We start from the raw sequence: 19,458 nt of genomic DNA, 5'->3' as shown, positions 1-19,458 counted from the left end.
AGCCCTGTGGGGCTCCTCAGGTAGACCTGTTTGCAATGAGATAAAACAAGAAATGCCAGCAGTTTTGTTACCTACAGGGTCACTGTCTGGGTTCCCTAATGGACACTTTCCTGTTGCCTGGAGGAGCAATCTCCTGTATGCTTCCCCATGAATTCCACTCCTTCACAGTGTGCTACTAAAAAATCAGACTGGACCATGCCTGAATCATTCTTATCACCCCAGCGTGGCCAAGGCAGCACTGACTCTCCACTGTCCTGTACCTTTCAGTGAAAAAGCTGATACTGCTTCCATTGGACCCAGATTTAATTTCATAGGACTGGAAGGGACCTCGAGAGGTCCTCTAGTTCAGTCCCCTGCACTCACAGCAGGACTCAGTATTATCTAGACCATCCAACATCTTATTTATCAAGACCATGGTTGTCTGCTCCACCCAAACCTGTAGACACTCCATTGAAAGGCATAGATGCTCCATGGTTCTGGGGAGCAGTTGTGTTAAAAAGATGTGCTATTGAATAGTAGAAAATGATCTACTACATCTACTTGCCTCTCTGGGTATGTCTACACAGCAAAAAAAAAAAAAAACCCAGGCAACTTGGGCTCGCAGGGCTCAGGCTGCAAGGCTGTTTGATTTGCTGTGTAGACTTCCAAGCTTGGGCTGGAGAAGGAGCTGTAGGACCCTCACAGGGTCCTGGACTCTGGACTCCAGCCCGAGCCCAGAAGTCTATACAGCAATCAAACAGCTCCTCAGCCTGAGCTGTGCAAGCCTGAATTGGCTGACAAGGGCGTGTCGCAGGTGTCTAGTTGCTGTGTAGACAAACCCTCTTAGCAGAAGCATTTCTCTGTCTGGTCTCATCTGTCTGGAATTTTGCTGATACATTCTTCAGTCGAGTATATTTTGAACTATCTTTTGTACCTGAAACACATATTGGTTGTTAGTTCCATCAAGGTCCACTTAGTTGTTAGCTCAGCCATGCACCCTTAGGTGGATGACTGCTCTGTCTTTTCTAACAGAATGTCAATACATTTTTGAAAGGCCTGGAAAGATTGTATCCTCAGGTACAAGATCCTGTTCCCCATGAGACTTAAACTTGATACTGTCAAAGCTCATGTTCTTTCTGTTAAGCTCTTGACTGCCTCTTTCAGTGAAAGTAGCATTTTTGGTGGCTATTACTTCTGCTACGAGGGTAAGTGAGCTGCGGGCCCTGATGTCTGGTGCTCATTCTAGTGTTTTCTCTAAAGACCAAGTTTATCTGTGTATTCATTCAAAGTTTCTCTCAAAAGTGGTATCTAGCTTTTATATCAATCAAGCAGTTTACTTACCTTCATTCATCCCAAACCACATTCAGATAAAGATGAAAGGAAGGCTGCACGTACTCTGGTTATTAGGAGAGCGTTGGCATTCTACCCTGACAGGTCCAAACAGTTCTCTGTCTGTCTTCCCAACTCTTTGTGGTGATCGCGGACAGAATGAAGGGGCTCCCAGTTGTTCTCAGAGCATATCATCTTGGGTAACTTAGTGTATCTGCCTGTGCTACTATTTATGTTATCCTGCCAAGCGGGATGACAGCATGTTCAACGAGATAGCAAGCTGCTTCTGCAGCCTTCCTGGCTAAAATTCCTATCTCAGACATTTGTAAGATGGCAACTTGGTCTTTGGTGCTCATGTTTGCTTCCTCTTATGCCAACACTGAGCAAGCTCAGGATGATACCAGATTTGGGCGAGTTGTCCTTTAGTCCCTGTTCAGATTAGGCTCTGATCCTGTCACCTGTTTCCATGGCTTGTGAATCATCAAGAGAAGAATGCACATGTGCAATCACTTGAAGAAAAAAACAGTTACTAACCTGTTCCATAATTGTTGTTCTTCGAGATGTGTTGCATATATCTGTTCTATGACTTGCTGTCCTGCCTCTCTGCATCAGTGTTTTTCCAGCAAAAAAAAAAAAAAAAAAAGGGAGAGCGGTACTGACCTTGTCCTTTTTATACATATATGCACAGGCATGCAAGAGCAGAGAGCTCTTGAGCTGCCCTGATGGGTACTGCTGAGGGGAAAAAAGTTTTCAAGGAAATCTTGTCTGAAGTGTTTTTAGTCACAGTCTCAGGCTGCAAATAATTCCCTTTACATTTCTGTCTAAAAGCACAAACTATTCTGCTGTTCACTGACCAAAACTTTTGAACATTATGGTAGTTGAATTTATTTTGAATAAAGTAGCCCTGGGTGGGTTGTCCCCACATCTTAACTTTTCTGAGAAAAACAAATATCACAAGTTAAGAGCAAAACCAGTGACCTGAATACCTAAAATGCATGTAGAGGCAGTATTCCCAGCTTTTGGGGCAAGTATTTTATATTGTTCTCCAGCCATCAGCTCCTTCTTTGTCTTAGCCATACTGAGAGGAGGAAGAAGTTATAACTAACCCCCTGGGCTTCTATAGGAAGGTGGGGGGAAAGGGGTTATCTGTGACATTCAATAGGGGGGAAAATCTCCATTTAGCTTGGGTGTTTTAATATAGTACTGACAGAAGTTTTTTTTTTTTTTTTAATGACTGTGTAACTCTAAGTATATGTACTAACAGGCCCTGAATGCAGATGACTGCATCATGAGCTTCTTTGCTCCAACAGTTAATCACCCGTTAAAATTAAAATTTAGTAAACCTCTTGGTATCGGCTGAAAAGTTGGCTCACAAGTAACTTCGTTCCAATATTATACTGTTCACAATGCCGTTTTTTTAATTCTCTCCCCGCAGGTTTAAAGTTTCAGGAGGCCTTCCCCTGGTGCATGTGAGACTGTCTGACCAAAAGATCAAGGGGATTTTTGATCTGATTGATAGCATTCCATTTCCTCAGATGTCAGCCATGTCAGTTCAAAGCACAAAGGTAAACTAACTAGAATAATGGTAAACTTGAACTAAAACATGATGGTATAACTGCATAGAACCCTTTTAGTGAGTCCATTCCTTCATTTAGTATTTACGGAAAGCAGATATTAGCAGGGTAAGAGAAGGCTACAGGATATCTGGAAAAAAAAGACAGTATGTTCATGTATTGCTGTAAATGATGATGAAGATCGTCTTCAAATCCACTTGAACACACACAACTAGTCTTATTTGAATAGGCAGTGTATTATCATATGTTGACTTGAAAGTTCAAATTAAAATTTGAGTCTTATCCTCAAATTTTATTTGGGAAGCAGGGTAGATTTTCATGAGAATATAAATGAACATTCTGAAGTCATAATATGTTATAGTAGATCAGTTTCTGTACTTGGCTATTTTTTTTTCTAGGTACCTGCTATCCCCACGATTACTGATGCAAGGAAAGGGTTACTTGACACATCAATATTGCTGGAAGGAGTAGAGTCAGGTAAGAAAATATTTGTAACTATTTCTAAAACTAAAAAAACTAAAAAAAACTATTTTCTATTTAGCAACAAAACTTGCTAGGTGTTTCTGATCATGTGAAATGAGTGTTCTGTGGACGATAAATACCTATGAATTGCAAAATTTAAGGTGGCCTTGCAGATCTTGCTGATACTATCTTAAGACACTAAGCTTGCTTTTTAAAAATAAATAGCTTTTTTTGTTAAGAAGATACATTAATTTACATTATGAAAGCTATAGAAGGCTTTCCTAATCTAAGATCATTCAATGGGATGTTAACTTGTGGTATCTGGACTCTGATTGTCTCAACCACCTTGCACTTGTAAGTATTTTCTAAATATGGTAATTACATGAAGAGGCCTCGAACACAAGTAAATACAGAATTGATAATAGACAAACAAATCAGTATGTCAAGGTACTAGCCATTGCAAAGAGAACATTTGCTTGTTTTTATATTGGGCTGTCAGTTCAACAGACAGCATAAAAAATATTAAATGTCTTTATTTCCTAGAGTCTGATGAATATTTTGATGCTGAAAATTCTTTTTCACTAACTGAAAAGGCTCTACATGAAGGACATGAACTAAAAAACAAAACAGAGACTATTAATGAGGAGTTCACAGACCTTCAATTGAAGTTTGAAATTAAAGAGGCATGTGTTTTACTTTACTTTCTTCAAATTGCATTAGTCTCTCTTAATCTGTAGGACCATTATAAAGCAGTTATTCTATGATCCTTTACATGTCAAAGTGCACCGTCACGAGTCTAATGAACAGCACAACAGGGAAGTATAACTTCAGAAAATAATACATTTACTTTAGCACCATAATCCAGCGAACTTCCATATGTAGTAATTTGATAGTGATGCAACATAAGAAGGAGGAAGTTGAAACATCGGGAGAGTCATTAACAAAGAACCAACTCTAGGAACTTGCTTCCGCTTTGTAATAGCAAAATTCTACTGAAAATATTTGTTCACCAAGAATTAGATATTTCCTCCACTTTCCATTATACTTCAAGTAGTCCAGATCTTGACAGCTCACCTTCCGTTTCATACTCTTGTGCAAGAATGCTAGTTGTTAAAGAAAATAAAACAGTAAAGGTAGCAGCCATTTCATTTTCCTCTTTCTGATTAATAAAAAATGGAACATCAGATATGAAAAGAGATGATCTGATACCAGTCTATTACTGACATTTGTATAATTCTTATTCATATAGGTGGTTTTAGAACTCACAAAGCAACAGAAAATAGAGGAAACAATACTTGTATTTAATGTAATGCAGCTCGGAACAGAAGCCACAATCAGAACATATGACGTAACAGCTGTATCTTACTTGAAGAAAATCAGCTTGGATTACCACAAAATTCAAGGTAATGAAAACAATAAAACAAAATGGAGGATGAGTAATAGTGTCTCTGCTTAGTAGACTTTATAGTTAAACCTTTTTGTATCAAGGTTTGTATCAAACTAAGGTTTGGCTGCCTAACCTAGCCTTTCAGAGAAAAGTTCTACAGTATGCTAGTTAGGTTTGATATTTAGAATGAGCCCCTTCTCTTTTGAGGCTGCAGTTGTGTGGGCCCAAATAATTGTGTGCAGTTCTCCACATGGAACTTACGTGCCGGCACAGTTGTTGCCATTAAGACATCCACCTGGTTTTCTGTGCTTATCTTGTAAATGAGTAATTTTAGATATCTCAGTCGTAGCTGCAAAATGGTGGAAGTCAAGTTTTAAAAATCTGGCCCTTACTCTTTGACATGGATGCAAATTTTTAGGAAGATAAGTAGCAACTAGAAAATGAAGTCACCTTTGTTAGTAATACATATGTGGCACTGTGTCTGTTGTAGAGTGGGAAGGGGTTAATTTAAATTTGGTCCAGAGAAACAAGAAGTGGTAGCCTACCTCTTACTAATTCAGGGAAAACCAAATCAAAAGATGGAATCTTTGTTATTCCTAAGACTATCCTCAGGCATTATGTTTCCTACTATTTAGTCTCCAGCAGTTCTTTTACATACCTTATGGGACACCATGATTGAAGCCAAGTAAAATAATCACAGTTATTATCCATGGCTATTTTATTATTAAGGAAAAGAAAACATTAAACAAAACAAACAAATGACAGAGCACACTGATAAATTAGCTGTTTTGGTTAGTTTTGGTTAGTCTAGGTGCACAAGTGCATGCTAGCCTAATTCAAGCCCTATAAGAAGAACTTCCTGATAATGATTTTGGTGTACACTGTAAATTTTGTCCATGTTGCTGTCTTTACTACATTACAGATAAAGGATTCAGTATTGAGATATTGAAGCAGAGCCTATTCCATTTGTCACTACTCCTTTGTTTTTTAACCAAATGCTTTGTGAAACATTTTTCAGAGGCACATATCAACATTAGTCTCCCAGCACACATGGAGTTCTAATGCAAGTTTGGCACCTACCTTTTTTGAAAATTACAGCCCTCTAAATGTTTTAATATTCTCATTCTTCAATATAAGTATTTTAAATATAGCAAAAAGAAAAGGTACAAGCCTGTGTAATGACAGTGTTAACTTGTCATTGCCTGCGTAAACATTCAACTCAAGATGTAAATGTGGATTCTAGGTTATTGGCACAATGCTTCAGGCAGCATCACATTTTGAAGTGTTAAATAGAAAACGATGTTAGAGGAGAAGGGTTTCATAAAATCATTTCTCTGCCTGCTTCAATATTGCGAAAGCTGAATTCTCAATATGCTTTCATTTGATATGTTACAGATAAACAACCGCTTCACTTAATTAGCTCTTCAGATGGACCTGGATTAGACCTTTTGAAAGTGGAATATATCAAGGTACTTGCTTGCTATTTAATACGTATTTATTAAAATGATCTGTGAAGTGTGTCTGGTAATAAGTTAAAAATTTAGTACACAAGGTATAAGTGAGTGCAGTCTGTATAATGCAATGACTTGTTCAATTTGTCTATCTTTAACCTTTTATAACACGTTACCCTTTTAGGCTGATAAAAATGGTCCAAAATTTCAGTCAAGCTTTGACAACACTGAACAAACACTTCAGGTAAGTGATTTTTTTTTCAAGTGTCTAATATTAGCCTCTTTACTTAGCAGGTACTTGCAAATCAAAGCTGAGACTCACTGAGGAGTGGAATGTTAGCCTGAGTTCCCTAGGTAAAGTGATATGCTCTTATCTCATGTTAGGTAACTTTAAGGTAAAATGCTAGTAATGACAGGGCATCTTGTAGTTTCAGCAGGTCAAGTTGAAGCCTAGGCTCTTCCATAGTCTTATCTTGACCTGCAAACTGTTGTGAAAACTACCAGCTGCTTGGTCTTCACTAGGGTTTTAACTAGCTAACCTGAGTTAATGAGTTAAAAACTTTATTAAGATGATGTTTTAAAAAAAAGTGAATGTTACCGAGTTTAAGCATGGAAGTTTCTGGTTATCAGGGAATAACATACAGATTATCAAGGGGTGCGAAGTTCGGTTTAAGATCGGGTGGCATAAGAAATACATAATCTGCAGTATCCTTGATTGGAGGTAAAAGGTTGATGGGTCAAAGTACAGACAGTGAGATATGAGGGTATGAAGTTCATATAATGGCTGTGTTCGGGTGTGGAGTATGAGTGGACATGATGATCAGGATGGATTGACCCTCATTTGGTGAGATTTAACGTTCAGGGAGTTCATAGTTCCAGTTCATACGATCCAACAGAGAAAGTCTCTTGGTCCCTTTCTCATACACCCTTCGTCTCTTTCCCCTCGCTCCCTTCCTCAGTGGAGACAAGGCTTTGAAGTCCAGATTGCCACCATACCACTCCAGCCTTTCCCCCAACATATCCCTGCGCCTTGGGGTTCATAAGAGATGGCTATAACAGCTGCCCCAACCTAGGAAAATTCTCAGTTGCCCACTTAGGGCAGTTTGTGTCCTTTTGTGCCACTCTGGCAGTGCAAAGGAGCCCAACTCTCCTAGAAACTGTTAAGTTGCGTATGGATCAGAAGTCTCAGCCATTCCCTACCAGTGAACTGAAATATGTGCTTAAAAGCCTCACTTCGGGCACCAAACATTTTAAAATGACTAGATAACTGAAACAATTGGCGGAGCGAGCAAGCTTTGTACTAATGCTTTTTTCTTCCTCAATACAAGAACAAGGAAGTATTAAAGTTATAAAGGAACAAATCTAAGTTTGTGAAAAGGAAATACGCAGCATACATTTAACTTGTGGTACTCTCAGTATCTGATGTTTGGGTGAAATGTCAGATTAAAACAACCTGGGGGGGGGGGATCTCCATTAACTGTGCCTGAGATTAAAAATGACAAAGGCAGTCAGTTTTCTTATCTTGGCATATATCGCCAGTTGGTGCCAGGAAGAAACCTTTTCCCTGGTGTAAGCTGTGACTGATGTAAGGAGTGCCCTGAGGATGAAGGCATCTTCTTTTGAAGTATCTACCAGTTAGAGTCCAACTGAATATTTGACTGAAATGGTCAACTAGAGTGCTCTGCAGTGGGTCTATGAATTCTGTTTGTTCCCAATTTAGATATATTTAATATTTCTGTGAAATCTTCTACATATTGAGTTGAATTCTTTGGTACATATTTAGTGTGAAATCTTTACATTCCTTAATAAGAAACTGTCAAGGTTAGTGAAAAGTGATAGAACTAGGCTTGGGTATATCAGCATGAAAATGATGTTATTGTTGATGGTTCCCAGATGAATTTATCAAGTTATGGCCTAATTAAACCACATCTATTGCATCTTGTCTCTTTTTGTGTGTTTGGGACAACTACAGTGTGGTATAAGCCTGGCTAATACCTCTGGTATAGCACGGGATTTTTGGTAACATTCAACTGCAGCTTGCTTGAAAGGTTTATTTTGTCCAAATGAGAACAGACAGTTTAATAATGCAAGTGTTCCCCTGAAGAACTTTCTGGGAAGGTATTTTCTGCATCTTCTGGTAATTAGTATTATGCATTTTCCCCAACTGACCGTAAGTTCTCAGGGCAACAAAGGGTAAGAGAACTAGAAAATACAAACTTAAAAAACAGATCAGGAAAAACTACTCAAAGAATATACTGGAGTTAATTAAAAGGAAAAAAAACCCACAACCAGTTGAGTATTTGATGTCTTTTTAGTTTAATTGCATGTCACCTTGTTCTTGTATTATGGGAAGATGAAGCCAAATATTTATTGGTGATTACAGATCTGTGTCATTTTCCCATATAATTGTCACCCTGCAAGCCTAAATCCCAATCCATTCATCATGTCTACTCAGAGAAGGGATCCACACGCTAAATGAATATGTTACCTGTAGCTTTACTTTTTGTGATTTGGATTCTTTTGTTTTAAACAGGTGGCCTTTTCGTCATTAAATTTTCTGCTACATACACAGGCCCTTCTCTCTACTATCAATTTCCTAACAGATGTTATTCCATCAAGCAGTCCAAGTACTGGTGACATAGGACACTTCCAAACACAAGGAGAAAAGCAGCAAAAAGATACTAGTGTGAAAAAAGGTATAATTAATATTATTGGCAAGTCTAATGTTGTTCAGTGTGTCATGTTGGATTGAAAGGGTAGATTTAAAATATTTAGTTTGCAGAAACAAGAAATGGTAGGCCAGTTCTTACTAATTTTCTTTCACTGCCAACTCAGAGGTATCCACTGTTTAGTCACAGGAATTATTTTACTTAGTTTAGGGGACACCATGATCAAGGCCAAGCAAAATAATGGCAGTTATTAACTATGGCTATTTTGTTATTGAAGTAAGGAAAAGAAAATATTGAACAATACAAATGATAAACTGATTATTTACATTATAATTTCTGTGGTATCTATCTGTTTACCAATGTTTAGCCTCTGTTTCCTCTCCAGGAATACAAGGTTTAACCACTTGGTGATTTAACAGGAGAAACTTAGTCTTTTAAGTATCAGAGGGATAACCGTGTTAGTGTTTATCCACAAAAACAACGAGGAGTCCGGTGGCACCTTAAAGACTAACAGATTTATTTGGGCATTACCTAGAAAAGCTTATGCCCAAATAAATCTGTTAGTCTTTAAGGTGCCACCGGACTCCTCATGGTTTTTTAGTAATTAGTTTAGCCTCTAATGACCGTGCTATAATTGGCATAAAACATCTGACTATTCATATATCAATGAAATTAGGAAGATGTTAAATGAAGGCATTCATTTAGATACAAAATATTTGCAAATGTGCATATTTAAAAGAAGCGTATTCCATTGTAAGCGTTGGAGAACCAACAAAGGTTTTCATCTTTAAGTGGAAACATGAGTTAGAAGTAACCAGTATCTTGTGTAAAATATTTCCCACCATAAATGTTCTTCAAGTTCAAGGAATGAAGACTTTTTAATATGTTTACTAAAGAAATTAATTTCAAAAAGAATATTTCTAGTTTTATTTGTGAGAGTTTAAATTCAGATTTTTCTTTGAAAAGAAAAGTGGGGATGATTGGTTTAGGCCCACTTTACTTCTAGATTTGTTGCTCTGATAATGTAGTCGTGCATTCCTTTCACAATTAGGTTGCTTCCGAAAAGTGTTTACCTGGTTTGTCTGCTGTTTGCTGTTTTTGGGGGAGAGAATCAAAAACCTTCTATAATGTCTTGGATTAGCTTCAGCATTTTGTCACATAATTAGCTAAATATGTTTATTGTTAAATTTCCAAGCCTCTTGGCTAGAAAACTCCAGTATCGAATCTTAATGGCCAGTAAAGGGTTCAATCATGCAAGATATTAAGCACTCTGGCCCTGACCCAGTAAACAAGTTAAGAACAAGTGCTTAGCTAATGGAGACTGTTTGCGTACTTAAAGTTAAGTATGTGCTTAATTTGTTGGATCAAGATGCAGGAGCATGGATGTGATCTAAAGATAGGTGTGGCAGGCATAATACTTAGGAAAAAGGGAAAAAAATGGAACGTCTGTCACTTGTGTTGTCTTGAGTTGGGCTTTTTATTCCTATATATGCTTGTTTAAGAGCTGCTTCACATGTGGCTCTCAAACTTTGGGTATGCCAATGACTTTCTCTCTCTGCTTGTGGAATAAAAAGTAAGGCAGGATCTTAATCCTCATTTCAGGGTAGTACACAGAGAGAAGAGGCACACATTGCTTTCTGCAAGTAATTATTAACTTAAGAGCTCGGTGCTGAGCTAGAAAATACAAGAATAAACCTTTTCTGACAAGAGACTTGCTGAGGAAGTAGCGTGTTCCTTTTTTCAGCCTAATGAAAATTCTCTACGTGCTTCTGGAACATAGGAGCAAAAAAAGATGAAGAAATATCAAGACAGTTGGTGACAGAGGCAGCAGTCTGTGCCAGCTTCCCAAGAGCTATAAAATGTACTTGGCAAGTGTTACGTGGGCCAAGAAATGGACTACTCTGGCAGTTTATCAAGCTAATGATCTGTTTACGGGTGATAGGTTCACTCCTTCTGCAGACCAGTAACAAAGTTACTGCACAGACAATTAACAAACTATGAGCATTTAAACTTCAGAGTTGAGCATTACTTTTAACTGTCAGTCAGCACTTTTATTAATCAACACACATATTTAGTCTCAAATTTTAAGAAAATCCTTTCTTATCCAAGCAATAAAATTAATCATGAAAATAAGGCCACCTGTACATAGAAGATGTAAATTGATAAAATGTTCATGGGTTTTCGTAACTAGAAAATATTTATCAATCACTATAACAACTCATATTTTATAGTTGATGTTTTATATACAAATTAGTTTAATTAACATTGACTGCATTTAAGCCTAATGTAGCCATACTTGATTTCTCTAAAATTGTTGATCCACCAGAGGTAGCAAAAGTGGGTGTGCTACTTTCAACAGAGCTCCAGGCAATGCTGGTATTTAAAACATGTCCTATAGACAAGATCTGAGCAGCTTAAGATTGGTTAATTTGTTCACTGGTCATCTGGAACCCTGTCAAGATAAGCACTGCCATTGATGGTATCAGCAATGAAGATGAACCAGAGGCAGCAGTGGTAGGAGTTGTTAATTAAAAAAATAACAAGGTTAATCTTAGTGGATGTAGTCCTGTCAACACTGGTCCTCCACTTGTAAGGTTAATTTTGATACTCCCTTTGTCTACTTGACAGAGGCCAAAGAGCTTCAAAGTATATTAAAAACAAAAACAAAAAAGGAGTTATGATATTCTTTGTTTTTACTTAGTAGTGACCAAAACTGCCAAGAGTAAGGATGTTATTGACTTCAAGCTGTTTGCCAAGTTGGATGCCTTCTGTTTAAATGTGTGTGATGAAAAGAACAATATTGCTGAAATCAAGATACAAGGTAATGGCTTCTTTAGTAAAGAAAGTGATTACTGGACTTGTTAGTAAATTAGCGGTAGTTTCTTTGATTACTTTATAACCTGGTAAAAAGTAATCTTACCATGAAGGTGTGAACTTGAGTTCTTTCACTTTTTTGGGATCTATTTCTGGTGCCCCAAGTATGTATGCTGAAGCCATCTGGTGCCCCAACTTTTAATTTTTTAATCATCACATGTGATGTAAAATGTTTCCACTTTATAATATGTAAATAAAGAAAATTTAACTGACATTATCTGTGATGTAACATTAACACTTTCTTAACTGAATAATAATAACCAGCTCTTAAAAAGCATTTTTCATCCATAGATCTCAAAGCACTTTACAAAAGAGGTCAACATCATTATTCCCATTTAAAGATAAGGAAACTGAGGCACAGGGCAGGCAGTGACTTGCTTGAGGTGACCTAGCAGGATTAGGACAAAGGCCTCCTGAGTCCCAACACAGTGCTCTGTCCTCTAGACCACACTGCATCCAAACACATAAATACAGACAGGAGATGAGGAAGGGGACATGAGGAAGCAGTTCCATTAAACACAGATGTGGGTGGATTGTTGTGGTGTTAAGTCAGAATGGAGTTGATAGCTTCTCTTGGCAAATAGGAACCGTTGTCCATAGACTTTCAGGGGAGGCTTGCGCATGAAGCTAGAGACTGTGTAGCTGGCTGTTAGACTTGTAGTTAAACTTTGTGGTACAATCTGCATTTGCATGGACATAACTGAAAACAAGCAGCATTGGATCTGCTTCTGAAGTGCAAAGAATGCACATTTCTATCTGCTGCTGGATAAAACACATTTTTGTTAGTGTCAGTAGCAAGACAAAAATAGATGCATGTTTCTCTTCAATACCGGCAATCAACATAGGAACAAAAAATAGCGAATGGCATACATTATGTTGTAAAAATAACTTCTTCAGAGCTCTCAGAGGAATTCATTTACTAACTATCATACATAAAACTACTAGACAAATATTTCTGAAGCAAATAATGCTGTTAGGTAATTTTGGAGTAACACTTAACTCTCGTTCTCTTGCAGGTGTCGATTCATCACTCTTCCTTCAGCCAAGTCACACAGTGCTCTTTGCCCGTCTTAAAGACATAATTGTCACAGATGTTGATTCAAGGACTGTTCATAAAAAGGTATAATGCATGATAAAAGGGTATTCCTATTTTACTTGATCCTTAGTTACTTTATACAGTATGTTGTCACTATTCCATAACTTTTTGATACTTAACCAGTTACTCTTGGACTTAGAATGCAAATCAATTTCTTATTGATGTTCATGCCAAGATAGAAGATTAAATGAGGACAGATTACTGGATTATGGAGTGCTGTGTGAATATCTGACAATTAGTTTTAAAATATTTTTGTGATCATAGGTCTGAAATGATAAAGGAATTCTTAACAAATTTCAGAAGAGTTAAAATAAATATCTGTGCTCTAAGAATGACGTTTCAGATGTAAGAATTGTTTATATTGTACCTGTATATTGAATTTTGTATAATTTAAAGGGCTCCTTAATTTTAACTGGAATATGAAGTGTTTTAAATAGACTTTGCGAATGAACACCCCTAGCTTGGCTTGACTTCAATATTAAATGAGTTATAGACTATTGCATGCATATACTGCATTAGAGACGATCACTGAAAAATCTAAATTGCCTCCGGGTGGGCTTAAAATAAAAACATTTTGTGGTTATGAAGACAAACTAGCAGATAGATTTGATACTTGAAAAATGGATGTGCAGATTGTTTTTAACTTGAAATAGAATCTTTTGAGTACCCATTTTAGACTAATGTATATGCTTTGTCTGCTGTTTACATATTTAATTTCCTACTTTATTCATAAACATTCAGAAGGATAATATGAAAAATAGATTATAATTTTGTTTTGCATTTACTTGAGAACTGGGAATAGTGATGTGAGGATCCTGTACCTATGTCTTCTCCAGGCTGTCTCTATAGTAGGAGATGAAGTATTCAGTTTCAACCTGGCACTGTATCCAGATGCTACTGAGGGAGAAGCTTACACTGATATGTCCAAAGTGGATGGCATTGTCTCTCTGAAAGTGGGCTGCATTCAGATAGTTTATCTTCATAAATTCCTCATGTCACTTCTGGTAAGATTGCTTATTGTACTGAATTACCAGTTCATGTTGTACCTCCCTCTGTATGAAAGCCACTGGTAGCTTGCAGTTGCCATTACAAAAAGGACAGATTTACTGTTTTAAATAGATACTAGGAGGACAAAAGTTAGATAAAAGCATTAATTTGTAGAATAAATTCTTAATTTTGATATATGTTGGATTTAAAAAGATGTTGATCTACAAGTGCTTGAAACTCCTTTTATAAAAATGAGATATGGCAGTAATCAGAATTGAAACATTGTGTTTTTTCTCTCTCAGCATCACATAGTCACTTAAATTCATCATGCAAAACCCAGCATTATTAGAGATGATCTTCTCTTGCAGTTGATTACCTCTACCATAACCTACAGCTCATGAGACGTATTTCTATTTGCTTTTCTGCTCTTTATAAAATTGATGAGTTAAATGTTTTTATCTAGTTTACAGGATGCAAACTAAGTGGGGTGTACTACAAAGTTGATGTCATTAGGACCTCTGTTCTCCATATTTCAGAACTGTTTGCTGAAAAATAACTTTTTAAAATGCAGTTAATGAATGTTGTTTATCTTAGCCACATCTTGGGTTTCTTTACCTGACTTGTGAGCAAAAGAGCAATGTTGCTGTGCCCTGAGGCTAATGAGTTTTGATTCCCTTCATGAAGGCTCGCAGTTTGCTCACATAAGAGTGAATCATGGTAAAGAAATAGGTTTGTTACATTTGGATAAATAGCAGAATGGGGACCCCTTCAATCGCCGGTGAAAATTGTTAAAATGCCAGTTTAAGCAGGACAAGCTGTTTACACTGTTACTGAATGAGTGTTCTAGAGTGTCCAATAGCCCCATTCTCATATCAAGTAGAATGCTCAGTCTGAGTGATCTCTGGGGAAAGTTTATAGTCCAAATTTTTTCCCTTTTGCTTTAACTAATGCACAGCATTATTTTTTATGTATTCTTTTTAAACAAGACTTTTTACTAGTTAACTTGTGGTACTTCTAATTCTGAATGTCCCAAGAAAATGGAAACAAATTCTTTTAGAGGTAATAGAAACCACTGTACTTTTGGTCTGGGCTGAGATCTTCAAAGCTGAATGTCCAGTTTACGTTAAAACTATTTGAATGCTCAATTTACATTAAAACTAATGAGACCTGGGTGTCCAAATCATTCAGGTGTCTGTGAAAATACATTAATAGTTTAAAGAGAAATAACTACACTTTTTATAAAATTGTGGAATATTGGTATGGACATGCTTAAGGGGAAAAGATTTATTTTTTGAATCTGGAAATTAGGAAATAACTATTCTGATGAAGAAGAGAGTGACATATCAATTAAATGTGTCCAGCACAATGTTATTGCTGAATTATCCCCTAGCATAATATCATCCGTTAGTAAAACCTTAAACACATGTGTGTTCTCACGCTATCGATCACAGATATTATTAAATCTAAAATTATTAGTATTGCCAGTAATTTTTTTTTATATTCCTTTTGGGAAGACTCTCTGAAGAAGCCATCATTTACTAGATTTGTTAAGCAAATTAGAGGAAAGAGCATAAATCTTAATATTTTAAAATTAGCTTTCAGTTTCACAAAGTTATCTCTGTTGTTGCCTATGTCTGTTTTTCAAATTTTCTGTATTAATGTTAACATTATTCACTATCTATCCATGCATTGATTTCTTGTTGTGAAAGTGGCACGGAGAAGGGGTGTTTGGTTTGTCTTCTCCCGGTAAGACTGGGAGGTGCTAGTGAAAATGTTACCTATTTTGTGCCAGGCTGCACCTTTTCTCTCCTCTCAGCAGACATGCTCCTCAGCTCACTTCTTGCTTTGCTTGAAGAAGCAACTTGTGTCTCTGGCTGAGGTGCTATCTTGGCTAGATCCCTGGTTGCCTCAGCTTTTAAAGTACCCAGACTTGTCCATAGGAACTTCACCAGGCACATACAGGCCACTAACTTATTTGCTAAAATCACAGAAATCCGTCCATCAAGGGGCTGGCATCCTAGAATCCTCCTTCCTGGTATTTAGAGCTCTCTGTCTATGGACAGGAGACCCATCCTACAAACTCAGGCACTTACTATCTCTTTTCAAGGGATCTAAACTCTTTTTGTATGTGTTCTGGACCGAACCTCGAAATGTCAGAGAGAGAGTCTAAAACAGTTTCCTTCGTATTACAGGTTCTGCTTTCCACAATAATCTAGCGATTTCAGAACTGTGGGAACTGAATCTCCTAATTGATTAAGATCCTTTGACAGTCATTTCATTCCTATAGAACTCTTAAACTTCATCTAGACTGAACCAAATAGAGGAGGAAGTCCCACTCTCTCTTTACCCAGCTCCAGATTCCAAGGAAAAAGAAGAGGCCTGTGGATTACCTCTCTCTGGCAGCTTCTAATTTTGCTCTCATGTAGCTCATTACATGGTAGACTCATGATTACCTTAAAGCTTAGAGACAATTCCACTATATCAGTTGCCACCACCTGAGAAGAAAGAAGATTGCAAGGATTAATCTGTGTGAATTGATCTGTACCTGTGGCACTCTTGCTATTGGAGAAACAAGTATCTTACCGGTGGTATTTTTCCATGACGAGGTGACATTGATGTAGTTACTCGCCATTTAGGTACTGGCTTGAATAGAGATAATGCTACCAGGGAGAGAGAACCAAATGAATAGACATGTCAAAAAGTCACCAAACTGAAGAGCCGCCTTGTAGGGAATAGGTGATGGAGGTGTAGATGAGTGCAAAAAATGCTTAATTCTGATTGGTACCTTCCTTCCTGATTGACAGATAACAGGACATATCTGATCTGTTAACCCATATTATCTTGCCATGGGAAAAAATTAACAGATAAGAAACTTGCTTTTAACCATTAGTTATACAATAGGAGAGCAGCTAAACTGTATCTTAACTTTTTTCTTTCCACCCCCTTATATTTGTTACAGAACTTTCTGAACAACTTTCAAACAGCAAAGGAGGCACTGAGTGCTGCTACAGTTCAAGCTGCAGAAAAGGCTGCTACCAGCGTGAAAGATCTGGCTCAGAGGAGTTTTCGCCTTTCAATGGATATTCACCTGAAAGCGCCAGTTATAATCATACCTCAGTCTTCAGTGTCCCATAATGCTGTCTTAATAGATCTTGGTTTGATCAGGGTACAAAACAAATTTAGCCTGGTATCTGCTGAAGGCTGCTTACTTCCTCCAGTCATTGATAAAATGGATGTGCAGCTCACGAAGCTTAAGCTGTCTAGGTATGTTAGCTGATTTTACCATCTTGAACTTGAACTGAAAATTCACCAGTTAATTAGTAATTTACCTGCTGTGAAGTTATTTAATGTAACTCCTCTGTAATTTAGAACTCCATGTGATAGAACAAAATATTACTTTTCAAATATTGCTTAAATTAGTTGATGAATTTAGGATAAGAAGGTGTTTATTTTTTCCATTGTGAAGGTAAGTAAAGTTGTAAATCATTAAATAGTGAGTTGACTGATAACAAAAGGCAGCATCACGTCAAATAGTGTTCTATTTATGAAAATATAAACACACTTCAAGAATGTTTGTATTTGAGCTTTAAAGTCTTTTTTGAAATGTCAGAACAATGAATTTAATGAAATTTAATGTGGATAAATGTAAAGTAATGCACATTGGAAAAAATAACCCCAACTATACATACAATATGATGGGGAGCTAATTTAGCTACCACTAATTAGGAAAGAGGTCTTGGAGTCATAGTGGATAATTCTCTGAAGATGTCCACGCAGTGTGCAGCGGCAGCCAAAACAAACAGGATGTTAGGAATAATTAAAAAGGGGATAGAGAATAAGACTGAGACTATCTTATTGCCCTTATACAAATCCATGGTACACCCACATCTTGAATACTGCGTACAGATGTGGTCTCCTCATCTCAGAAAAGATATACTGGCACTAGAAAAGGTTCAGAGACGGGCAACTGAAATGATTAGGGGTTTGGAACAGGTCCCATATGAGGAGAGATTAAAGAGGCTAGGACTTTTCAGCTTGGAAAAGAGGAGACGGGGGGCGGGGTATATGATAGAGGTATATAAAATCATGAGTGATGTGGAGAAAGTGAATAAGGAAAAGTTATTTACTTGTTCCCATAATATAAGAACTATGGGCCACCAAATGAAATTAATGGGCAGCAGGATTAAAACAAATGAAAGGAAGTTCTTTTTCACACAGCGCACAGTCAACTTGTGGAACTCCTTGCTTGAGGAGGTTGTGAAGGCTAGGACTATAACAGGGTTTAATAGAGAACTGGATAAATTCATGGAGGTTAAGTCCATTAATGGCTTTTAGCCAGGATGGGTAAGGAATGGTGTCCCTAGCCTCTGTTTGTCAGAGAGTGGTTATGGATGGCAGGAGAGAGATCACTTGACCATTACCTGTTAGGTTCACTCCCTCTGGGGCACCTGGCATTGGCCACTTTCAGTAGACAGGATACTGGGCTGGATGGACTTTTTGTCTGACCCAGTACGGCCATTCTTATGTTCTTAACATATGGTTTGTTTTATATTTTTATTGGTTGTTTCTTTACTAGGACAATTGTACAGCCTGGTTTTTCACAGCCTGACATTCAGATACTTCATCCTATTAATCTGAATCTGTCTGTGAATCGAAATCTAGCTGCAACTTGGTATCACAAAATTCCGATGTTGGAAATCAAAGGGCATCTTGACACAATGAGTGTAAGTATTTTTCTTTAAACACACTACTTTCTGATTGTGTTGTGTTAATTGTGTGAACCTTTACATTGTTAATAATTTCATGAATATTCTTTGTTTAAAAAAAAAGCTACAGGTTGGCTAAGTCTATGCAGGTTTATTAGGACCGAGAAGAGACTCATCGTGTTGTGTTAGGTTTAGTTGGAATTTAAAAAAAAAAAAAAAAAACAAAAAAAAAACTTTTTTACTGCACAAGAATATTGAACTAAAATGATGTTTTTAAACTGTTAAAGAAAATACACTGTGATCAAGAACATATATACATTTGTGTAAAAAGAAAATCAGATGAGTTTACATCTCATAGCCATCTTTTAGAAAGAACATGTTGTAAATAAGACTGAATTCCACTGTCGATAGTCAGATTCCTTTTCACAGTCCTAAAAAGTCTTCACCCGGTAACTTGTGTGTTGTTTTTTGTTGTTTTGCATTTTTTGGATGGTCACATATAGGGCTGCATTTATGAAAGCCATATCATTGTGGTGGTTGATTCTTTTGAGTGGTACTGTTGAGTGAGACGTGATAGTTAGAGTAATGTATTCCTGCCATAAAGAGCTGCTTTGCTGATATAGTTGAACAGTAGAACGAACAGATATACAATTCATTCTTAAAAACATTAAGCTGTTACATTGCAGATTATTTTAAGTCAAGAGGATTTGAATGTTCTGCTTAAAGTATTGACAGAAAACCTTGGTGAAGCAGATGAAATGTTAAATAAAGCAAAACCAGTAGTGCAAGAGGAAGGTAAGAGACTTTTTCTTCTGCAGTCTTCAGTTTCAAATGGGTGTTAGTCTTCATTAAATTTTCAGTGAAAGTGAACAGTTAAATGTAAATGAAAAGCAAGTGTAATTCTCTAAGTCTGTCCCTAATTTTTACTACACAATTGTTTGTTC

The 19,458-nt window shown here is 37.1% G+C and overlaps 1 protein-coding gene across 1 annotated transcript in view; it reads left to right on the top strand.

The window, feature by feature from the left end:
• The window catches only part of VPS13C (vacuolar protein sorting 13 homolog C), a 194,789-nt gene that overhangs the window by 71,355 nt on the left and 103,976 nt on the right, over window positions 1–19,458 (top strand). The window contains exons 23-35 of the mRNA XM_044979645.1: window positions 2,744–2,873; window positions 3,281–3,359; window positions 3,888–4,027; window positions 4,594–4,747; window positions 6,127–6,200; window positions 6,367–6,426; window positions 8,716–8,878; window positions 11,553–11,672; window positions 12,742–12,845; window positions 13,658–13,825; window positions 16,768–17,072; window positions 18,385–18,532; window positions 19,201–19,309. Coding sequence (XP_044835580.1) covers window positions 2,744–2,873; window positions 3,281–3,359; window positions 3,888–4,027; window positions 4,594–4,747; window positions 6,127–6,200; window positions 6,367–6,426; window positions 8,716–8,878; window positions 11,553–11,672; window positions 12,742–12,845; window positions 13,658–13,825; window positions 16,768–17,072; window positions 18,385–18,532; window positions 19,201–19,309 — 1,754 coding nt within the window. The remainder of the gene's footprint in view (window positions 1–2,743; window positions 2,874–3,280; window positions 3,360–3,887; window positions 4,028–4,593; window positions 4,748–6,126; window positions 6,201–6,366; window positions 6,427–8,715; window positions 8,879–11,552; window positions 11,673–12,741; window positions 12,846–13,657; window positions 13,826–16,767; window positions 17,073–18,384; window positions 18,533–19,200; window positions 19,310–19,458) is intronic.

This window comes from Mauremys mutica, chromosome 11, assembly GCF_020497125.1.
Source record: "Mauremys mutica isolate MM-2020 ecotype Southern chromosome 11, ASM2049712v1, whole genome shotgun sequence".
Taxonomy (NCBI): Eukaryota; Metazoa; Chordata; order Testudines; family Geoemydidae; genus Mauremys; species Mauremys mutica.
The sequence above is the reverse complement of the archived record's forward strand: the minus strand, read 5'-3'. Positions and strand labels throughout refer to the sequence as shown.